The sequence below is a fragment of the Chelonia mydas genome, chromosome 20 (assembly GCF_015237465.2).
Source record: "Chelonia mydas isolate rCheMyd1 chromosome 20, rCheMyd1.pri.v2, whole genome shotgun sequence".
In the NCBI taxonomy this organism is placed as follows: Eukaryota; Metazoa; Chordata; order Testudines; family Cheloniidae; genus Chelonia; species Chelonia mydas.
In genome coordinates, this window is record NC_051260.2 from 17946492 (window position 1) to 17956321 (window position 9830).

The window sequence follows — 9830 nt, forward strand, 5'->3', positions numbered from 1 at the left end:
TCTCTGTGCAGTTAATAAATCTGCTTTATATTTTACCTACAACAGGGTGTTTTGGTTGAAGAGCTTGGGAAATCTCAGCTCAGTTTACAAAGGCTGGTGCGCGTCCTCGCCACATCGAGGGAGGGGTGGACTGGGTAATGAACTTACGCTGGCCAGGCTTCTGACCAGGGCAAGACAGAACAGCTCTGGGGTGCACGGCTGGGGAGGAATTGGCTGGAGCCTCGCTGTTGTTGGTTCAAGTGACTGGGAGATCGTTCGTGTACCGCAGCTGGGCGTGTCCCTGCTTGTGGATGGCTGTGTAAATGCAGTGCCTGTCGGAGGCTGGTAACTTGACAGCAGCATCACAGGGTAAGAGGGGAGACCCCAGGCTGCTCAATCAGCAGTCACACAGCAGAGTCTCTCTGGGCTCAACACTCCCACAGTCCAGGCTGCACCCCGGGGACACCGTCACACCTGGACAAACCCAGCTCCATCCGCGGCAGCCCCAAGGGCCAGACCAGTCCTCGCTCCCGCGCTGGCTGCTCCTGGCCTGCAGCCCCAGCACAGCACACGGGTTGCGTGGCCACGTGCCACATGCAGGGCGAGGCCCCCCCGGGGACTGCGCTCCTGCTTGCTTCCTCCCCTCCCCCAGTTTAGGGTAAACCCTTCGGGCAAAAGGGAAACACCCCCCGGCCCGGCAGCCCCTGCCCGGAACGCTGAGCTCGGGCGCCCTGGCGCCCCAGCCCCACAGAAGGCAGGACGAGCCAGCACCAGGCAGTGCAAGAGCGGCAGCTCTTTAATGGCCGTGCATCGGCAGATGGGCTGTTTAACAGTCATGCTCCCGGCAAGCAGGAGAAGGCAGCCCCCGCCGGCCCCCCAAGGGCACGGCCCAGCCTCTCTCCTGTCCACCGGGCAGAGAATAGTCACTTCCAAGCCACTTTGCGGCCCCCAGGTGCATTGTGGGAGGGCAGCGGGAAGCTGCCTCGGTGCCAGTCCCCTTTCCGCATGCGCTCAGTGGGGCCAACTCACTCAACGAGCTAGCCGCCCAAGAGGCCTCCCTGCGGCGGGCGCCGTCCCTCGGGGCTAGGGGAAGTCGCTGTAGGGCAGCCGGAAGGGGTACAGGGCGGTGTAGCGGGCGTCATGCCACAGCAGCTTCTCCTCCAGGAAGGCGAGCGTGTCCAGCGTGAGCACCAGCGTCTCGTGCTTGAGCATACTGTGCACATTGAGACCTGCGAGAGACCCAGGGCGGGGTCAAGGCGTGCCCAGCCCAGCCAGACTCTGTGCGGTGCAGCGTAGCCCAGCACCCCCTGCCCACATGGCAGCTCCTGCGATGGTTCCTGACCCCTGCGGACTTCCTCCCCTCTCTGGCTGTGCACACTGTTGTGTGCTGACATACGGTCCCCACTCCCCACCCCAGAGCCAGCTGCATCTCAACACCAAGCCAGGGATCCCTCTATAAACAGCCTCCACGCCCCAGCCCAGAGCCAGCTGCATCTCAGTGGGTGAGGGGATTCTCCCCCCACCCACGCTGGGATGAGAGTCATGGAGGGCTGGTGCTTGCGGTGCTGCAGGCGGGGGACGAGGTGAGGGCCAGGAGTACGAACTCCCCTTACAGGGCAGTATGCAGCAGGGAGGGAAGGCACCGCGTCCCGCAGGCCAGGGCTCTCGTGAACACCCCCAGCCTGGGCCACTCTGGGAGGCCAGCGTGTTGACCTTGAGGGGCCGCCCCCCCGCCCCCCCCAGCATTCACCTAGGGCTGGCACCAGGGTGATGGTTTTCAGGCTGGCTGCTGCCTTCATGATGTTCTCTGGCATCTTGTTGCTGGAACAGAGGCAGAGGAGGAATCGTGAGCTCAGCCCCAGGCTGCCCCGGGGACATCCCCCAATCCCCGAGACCCTCCTCCAGGCTGCAAGCAGGGCCTGGAGCGCCGACACCAGCCGGGTGCATTGGCACGGGGCAGCAAGGAGACCAGTCCCCACTTCTCTTGGGGAAGGCTGGGAGTGCTACCCCCAGACCCCACCCCTGCAGCGCTCCCAGATCTCTTGCCGGCAGGGGGCTCTCTTCCCCAGCACTCTCCTCTCCCGCCAGGCCCCCAGATCACGCCCCTGCTGGGTGTCTGGGATTTATGGTTCTCCTTGGCTGGGGCCAGAGAAGGAGGCGCCGCATCTCCCCCCACCCGTTCCCACTCACACGTCAACAATCAGCACGGACTGGCCCCAGTGCCTGTATCGCGCTAGGTCTGCCAGGTACTGGGGGTCACAGGTCGGCATGTCCAGGCCATCCACAATGTGCAGGTTGTCCTGGAAACACAAAATACGCTCGGTACCTTTCAGCTGCTTTACCCCCCTGCCACCATCCCCCAGAACCAGGGTGACCCACGCATCCACCCTCCAAGCCAGCTGAGGCCCTCCCCATCCCTGAGCCAGCCAGACCCACCCCCTTCAGCTGGGCTAGGAAAGGACCTTCTAGGAAGGGGTCACAATCCCTCCACCCCTTAGTTACCAAGTGACCAGAACGCCTGGCAACAGGGCCCTGCATCTGGCTGAATGAGATCCTGGGGACCCCAGCCCACCCCTCTTCTATCTGTGAGCAAGCCAAGTGATTGTACACACAGCAGGCCGGGGCAAGAGCAGGGGCCAGAACCCAGGAGTCCTGGTTCCCAGTCCCCCTGCCCAATCTAACCCAGTCCCATAGCCAGGGAGAGAAGCCAGGAGTCCCAGTTCCTACTCCCCCCAGATCTAACGCAGTCCCATAGCCCGGGACAGAACCCAGGAGTCCTGGCACTCCACCCACCCACACACACTAACAAGCCCAGTGGCCCACGAGGGCCCTGTACACAGACAGTCACACACACGCTACCTGCATCAGCTTGGCCGTCAGCGCCACCTTGAGGCCCAAGACCCGCACTTTCATGGGCAGCATGTAGTAGTAGCTGGTGGGGCCCCTGGGGCCATGGATGATGCCGCCTGGAAGGGAGAGGCAGCGGGAGGTCAGGAGGGATCAGTGCCCGGAGGCGGGGGCTAGGAGGCTGGATTCTATAGGGCTAGGAGGGCACCTCAGATTCAGGGGCACAACAGGCTCTGCCCTGAGCAGCCCCCCTGCTCCCACACTGCCCTGCACTGACTCCCCATCCAGGGAGCCCGGCCTGGCGCCCCGCCCCCTGCTGAACCCACACGCGCTGCGGCAGCGCCCCCAGGCAGCACCAGTCATGGGCCCCGTGGCCCCGTCTGCGCCCTGGGGCACAGGAACAGGAGCAGGGCCCAGAGTCACGCAGCTTCCGGGGCCCTGTCTCCGTTTGCCCCCTGCCCCTCACCCGGCGTCAGGGTCAGGCCAGCCTCTGCCCCAGGTGGGGGCAGAACACATGAGGACTGGGAGCCACTCACCACCGCGCCAGAGGGGGGAGCGGATGCTGCCGTGCCTGGCCCGGCCACTGCCCTTCTGCGCCCAGGGCTTCTTGCCACCACCGCGCACCTCCGCTCGAGTCTTCACCTTGGCATAGCTCTGAAAGGAGAGTGCGGGTCAGAGCGCCCAGCGGGAGTGAGCACCTCGGACCCGCCTGACCCCACACGCCCCCACTCAATGGGGGAAACTGAGGCACAGGGGAGGGACTCATCCGACGCCACACAGAGACGGGGATAGAACCCAAGAGTCCCGACTCCTAGGCCCCCACCTCTAACCACTAGATCCTGCTCCCTCCCGGAGCTGGGAACAGAACCCAGGTGTCCCTGGCCTGTGGGCACTCTCCAGCCCCCTCCTCAGACTGAGAAGCTGTCATTCCTCTCAGGTCCCCACCCCCCGGCTCTGTACACACTCACTATCCTCTTGTAGTTCCTCTGCCAGACTGCGACCGAGTGCAGAATGTCGACCCTGCAGAGGGAAAGCACAGACAGCAGGGGGTTGGCACAGGCTGGGCTGAGTGAGGCAGCAGGCGCTGTGTGTCTGGGGAGCACACAGCAGGGGGCAGAGCGGCAGCTTAACAAGCAACATCGGGGAGCGAACACCCCAGGGTTTCAGGATTTCTCTCTGCTCTGGGTTGAAATTAGCCCTGGCCAAAGGGGCCGGCTCAGCAGCCCTGGGGACAGGATCCCTGTGTTTAACCTCAAGGCCGGCACTTGGGTGATCCCCTGGGGGGGCCGAGAGCAGTTCTGTCCCCATTGTTCAGTTCGGCCGGCTTTATCTCAGCGCAAAGGTGACTGTGGGGCCCAGGCCAGAAAACAGCTTTGAGACAACAACACCTTCAGATCGGTGCTGACTCAGGGCCGGATCAGAGCCAGCACCCCTAGAGGGGAAAGGCCACATGTCCCATCCCCTGTCCCCCTGAGCCAGCCAGCCCCCCTCCACCTTGGGGCCAGTTTGGAGCCTGACTTCCCTAAAGTGGAATGGTCCCGTATCCCGTTCCCTGCTCCATTTCCCCTGTGCTGGGGCTGAATTGGAGCTGGTGTCCCCTTAAGTGGAATGGTCCCGTGTCCCATTTGTCCAACCCCCTCCGAGCCAGCCAGGCCCCCAGGTCGTTTGTCCAAAGGTTGGCTTTGGTTACAGCAGCAACAGTAACAAAATCCGCTCTCCCTGTGTTGCCACGGCTCATTCGTCCTTAACCCAGACACTCCCCAGGTCGACGACGCGTCTCTGAACCGTACCGGGGCATTACTGCAAAAACATCGGGATGCAGGTCTGCTAGGCCCACATGTTTGTCATCGTAGTGCCTCAGGGACTCCACCCAGGCCTGCACGGCTGTGCGGTGAGAGGGGATTGCAAGGCGGCAATCCCGGAGGACAGGGGCACTGGAGGTCACCAGGGGCGGCTTTTCTAGGAGACACAAACAAAAGAGGTCTGAGCAGCCACTGCAGAGCCCGCATGCTTTGTGCAGCCACGAGCAGATCACAGCAGCCTCTGGCCAGGAATAACCGGCCCATTTTCAGCCCATGGTACGTGATGGTCACAGTCCGTCCTGGTTAAACTGATCATCCTGGATCTGGAAAAAGGCTAATGTAGTGCCAATCTTTAAAAAAGGGAAGCAGGAGGATCCTGGGAACTACAGGCCAGTCAGCCTCACCTCAGTCCCCGGAAAAATCATGGAGCAGGTCCTCAAGGAATCAATCCTGAAGCACTTACATGAGAGGAAAGTGATCAGGAACAGTCAGCATGGATTCACCAAGGGAAGGTCATGCCTGACTAATCTAATCGCCTTCTATGACGAGATTACTGGTTCTGTGGATGAAGGGAAAGCAGTGGACGTGTTGTTTCTTGACTTTAGCAAAGCTTTTGACATGGTCTCCCACAGTATTCTTGCTAGCAAGTTAAAGAAGTATGGGCTGGATGAATGGACTATAAGGTGGGTAGAAAGTTGGCTAGATTGTCAGGCTCAACGGGTAGTGATCAATGGCTCCATGTCTAGTTGGCAGCCGGTGTCAAGTGGAGTGCCCCAGGGGTCAGTCCTGGGGCCGGTTTTGTTCAATATCTTCATAAATGATCTGGAGGATGGTGTGGATTGCACTCTCAGCAAATTTGCGGATGATACTAAACTGGGAGGAGTGGTAGATATGCTGGAGGGCAGGGATAGGATACAGAGTGACCTAGACAAATTGGAGGATTGGGCCAAAAGAAATCTGATGAGGTTCAATAAGGATAAGTGCAGCGTCCTGCACTTAGGACGGAAGAACCCAATGCACAGCTACAGACTAGGGACCGAATGGCTCGGCAGCAGTTCTGCAGAAAAGGACCTAGGGGTGACAGTGGACGAGAAGCTGGATATGTGTCAGCAGTGTGCCCTTGTTGCCAAGAAGGCCAATGGTATTTTGGGATGTATAAGTAGGGGCATAGCGAGCAGATCGAGAGACGTGATAGTCCCCCTCTATTCGACACTGGTGAGGCCTCATCTGGAGTACTGTGTCCAGTTTTGGGCTCCACGTTACAAGACGGATGTGGATAAATTGGAGAGAGTCCAGCGGAGGGCATCAAAAATGATTAGGGGACTGGAACACATGACTTATGAGGAGAGGCTGAGGGAGCTGGGATTGTTTAGTCTGCAGAAGAGAAGAATGAGGGGGGATTTGATAGCTGCTTTCAACTACCTGAGAGGTGGTTCCAGAGAGGATGGTTCTAGACTATTCTCAGTGGTAGAAGAGGACAGGACAAGGAGTAATGGTCTCAAGTTGCAGTGGGGGAGGTTTAGGTTGGATATTAGGAAAAGTTTTTTCACTAGGAGGGTGGTGAAACACTGGAATGCGTTACCTAAGGAGGTGGTAGAATCTCCTTCCTTGGAAGTTTTTAAGGTCAGGCTTGACAAAGCCCTGGCTCGGATGATTTAATTGGGGAATGGTCCTGCTTTGAGCAGGGGGTTGGACTAGATGACCTCCTGAGGTCCCTTCCAACCCTGATATTCTATGATTCTATGATCCCTGATTGACAACACACAACAAGTCACTCTGCTAAGGCAGGTAGCAGAGGCCAGGTGCTCTTCTCCAGCAGAACCACAACCCACTGCATAATTCAACTCCAACAGCCAGCCAGGCACCATCACACACACAGCAAAGCAGACAACAGAGCGCCAGAGCAAAACTGGCTCTCTGGCCACCCTACGCTTGCTGGCCAGAGCTACCAAACACACCCAAGAGCACAGTCTGCCTGCAACAGTGACCAGGCAGCACCTGGATCTAGTGGCGAGGGCACAGGGCAGAGACACAGGAGACCTATTCCCACCGCTGCCCAGCTGGGTGACCTAGGGCAAGTCCCTTCACCCCTCTGCGCCTCAGTTTCCCCTCTTGCCTTTGTCTGTTTAGACCAGGGGCAATCAATAGACGGACTGCAGGCTAAATCTGGACCGCCAGATGCTTTTGAATGGACCCCAAAATCTTTTTATTTACTTATTATCATGATTGTTATGTTTTAATTATTTTATCCGGAGTCTGGACCTGGACTATACCTTGAACAAGAAATGTGGACGGTGACAACAAATAATTGACTACCCCGATAGACGGTGAGCTCTTTGGGGCAGGGGAACACCTCTCACTCTGAGTCTGTGCAGCGCCCGGCATGTTGTGGGCCCCGACCCTCTGTCAGGGGCCTGTGCGGTGCCCATCACCGCAAGGGCCCTGAACCACAGTCAGGGTCTCCAGGTGCTACTGTAATACAAATAAACAACAATACAAACCCCCCATCCCCACCCCGCCATCAGAGGATGAGCTGACCTCTAACGGAGGTTTGGAAGACACTTCCCCTGGGGGGCGGTTATCCCACTACTACTTCCTGCCAGGTCCCCCACCCTGCAGCAGCCAGTGCTGTCCGCTGTCACACCCAGGAGACTAATCCAGCCGGCTCCCCTGGCCTGTTCCAGCCGTCTGGGTCTTTCACAATCCCTGCACTTCTACTTCTTATGGCATCTGCGATATCATTTCAAACCCGGCCACCACACAGAGCCCGGGCACAGGAACCGCAGAGGCAGGATTTTAGAACCACGAAGGGGACTCACCTGCCCGGGATGCGGCATCCCGCAGACGTGGGGAGGTTGCGGGAGCCTCGGGACGCCCCGGCTGGCCAGACACGGTGGACAAAGCCTTGGAGAGGAAGGAAAGACAAGGGGAGGGAGGAGTCAAGCACAGAGCAGCGAGGGGAACGGCGCAGCGGTGGCAGCCGCACGTCGCACTGGTGCAGCCCCAGGCACCCTGCTCCAACGCTGTGCCGCCAGGGCCACCCTGGTGCCGGCGTGGGGGAAATCGCGCCCCTTGGCCCCACAGCTGCTGTCCTTGGAGCAGGGGGGGTTGCCTGCCGTATACGCTGCCCCTACCGGAGGGGGCTGCCAGCAGGATGACGCCAGCCAGGCGCCAGCAGGGCCGGTCCCTGCCCGGCAGAACCGGACCAGCGCAGAGTTTGAACCCCGCACTGGAGGACTTCGCTACATCGCCGGAGAGGGAGGCTCGGGGCGGGGGGCGCAAAGGGGCAGCCCTGCCCTCTGCCCCCCACAAGGCCCCATCACCCCCGAGCACACTCTGACCTCTGACCCCCCACAGGGCCCTTTGACCCTGAGTGCCCTCTGCCCCCCACAGGGCCCCTTCACCCCCAAGCACCCTCTGACCTCTTCCCTTTGACCCCCACAGGACCCTTTGACCCCGAGTGCCCTCTGCCCCCCACAGGACCCCGTCACCCCGAGCACACTGACCTCTGATCTTTGACCCCCACATGGCCCTTTGACCCCGAGTGCCCTCTGCCCCCCACAGGACCCCATCACCCTGAGCACACTGACCTCTGACCTCTGACCCCCAAAGGGCCCTTTGACCCTGAGTGCCCTCTGCCCCCCACAGGGCCACTTCACCCCCGAGCGCCCTCTAACCTCCGCCCTCTGACCCCTGTAGGGCCCTTTGACCTCTGCCCCGCCCCCCTTGGCCCCCTCACCCGCGCGGCCGCGCCCCGGCCCCAGAGCCGGCTCCCAGCCCGGATCATGGCGCCCCGGCCCCGGCCCCGGCAAGAGGCGCCGCCGGCCCCACGTGAGCGCCCAGGAACGGCGGCGGCGGCGGCGGGGGGTGAGACAGAGCCGCTTCCGGCGCATGCCGATGACGTGTAGGGGGCGGGGCGCTCTCGCTGGGCTTCTAGGGGGCGGGGCTGGAGGCACTTCCGGTTGGCGGGGAGGGGAGGTGTTGGGGTAGCGCCCGTCACGGGGGGGATGGAGGAGAGGGGGAGGGGGACGGGGGAGCGGGGGATGGGGGGAGCAGGGGAGGGGATGGGGGATGGGTAAGGGGGATGGAGGAGCGGGGGAGGGGATGGGGGGACGGGGGAGCAGGGGAGGGGATGGGGGATGGGGAGGGGGAGAGGATGGGGGGACGGGGGAGCGGGGGATGGGGGGAGCAGGGGAGGGGATGGGGGATGGGTAAGGGGGATGGGGGGACGGGGGAGCGGGGGAGGGGAGGGGATGGGGGACGGGGGAGCGGGGGATGGGGGGAGCAGGGGAGGGGATGGGGGATGGGGAGGGGGAGAGGATGGCTCTAGGCTGTTCTCAGTGGTGGCAGATGACAGAACGAGGAGTAATGGTCTCAAGTTGCAGTGGGGGAGATCTAGGTTGGAGATTCGGAAAAACTTTTTCACTAGGAGGGTGGTGAAACACTGGAATGCGTTACCTAGGGAAGTGGTGGAATCTCCTTCCTTAGAAGTTTTTAAGGTCAGGCTTGACAAAGCCCTGGCTGGGATGATTTAGGTGGGGATTGGTCCTGCTTTGAGCAGGGGGTTGGACTAGATACCTCCTGAGGTCCCTTCCAACCCTGATATTCTATGATTCAATGACCCAGAGCATTTCTCTGGCCACTGCTGCACAGGAATGGCCACCCCAGGTCGCAGGCACAAGGAGAGTCACTGTCCCAGCTGAGTGCGTCTGAAGAAAAGCTTGCAGGAGCGGAGCAGGAGGATGGGCCAGGAGCCCTGGGTTCGAGTCCTTGGCTGAAGCACTGAGGCTCTGGGGGGGCTCAGCTGCCATCTGTAGAAAGGGGGCCTTGCTTCCTGACTACGGTGAACAACTGTGAAACAATGGGACAGGGGTGGGGGGTAATAGGCGCCTGTATAAGAAAAAGCCCCCAAAAACGGGACTATCCCTATAAAAATGGGACATCTGGTCACCCTATTCCTGACTGCAGGGGGAGTGAGCACAGAGCGTGGGCCGGTGGTGATGGGGCCGGAGCAGCACCTAAGTCAGAGCCACGGGTGAGAAATAGCTCATTAGACCAGACAGTCACTTGGTCATCAATAGAGGCTCTAGGTTGTGGTTTATGTTTTTCTTAGTTTCTCACCGTATGTTTCCAAACCCTGACACTTGCTTTTATCTGAGCTTTCTCTCAAGCTCTCTTCTGTACATTCACTGTAACCCTAAG

General features: G+C 60.5%; 1 protein-coding gene across 2 annotated transcripts; it reads right to left on the bottom strand.

The window, feature by feature from the left end:
- Positions 1-752: 752 nt before the first annotated feature.
- MRPL4 (mitochondrial ribosomal protein L4) lies at positions 753-8526 on the bottom strand. 2 transcript variants are annotated; one of them, XM_037888010.2, is made up of 9 exons: positions 8368-8526; positions 7448-7532; positions 4617-4785; positions 3795-3846; positions 3363-3480; positions 2839-2945; positions 2170-2279; positions 1730-1800; positions 753-1208 (listed from the first exon to the last, which is right to left on the bottom strand). In XM_037888010.2, the coding sequence occupies exons 1-9, from the start codon at positions 8413-8415 to the stop codon at positions 1063-1065; spliced, it is 906 nt and encodes a 301-aa protein (XP_037743938.1). In that variant the 5' UTR covers positions 8416-8526; the 3' UTR covers positions 753-1062. The 2 variants fall into 2 exon arrangements, with proteins under 2 accessions (XP_037743938.1, XP_043388845.1); XM_043532910.1 differs by lacking the exons at positions 7448-7532; positions 8368-8526 and adding an exon at positions 6902-7107.
- Between the last annotated feature and the right edge of the window lie 1304 nt (positions 8527-9830).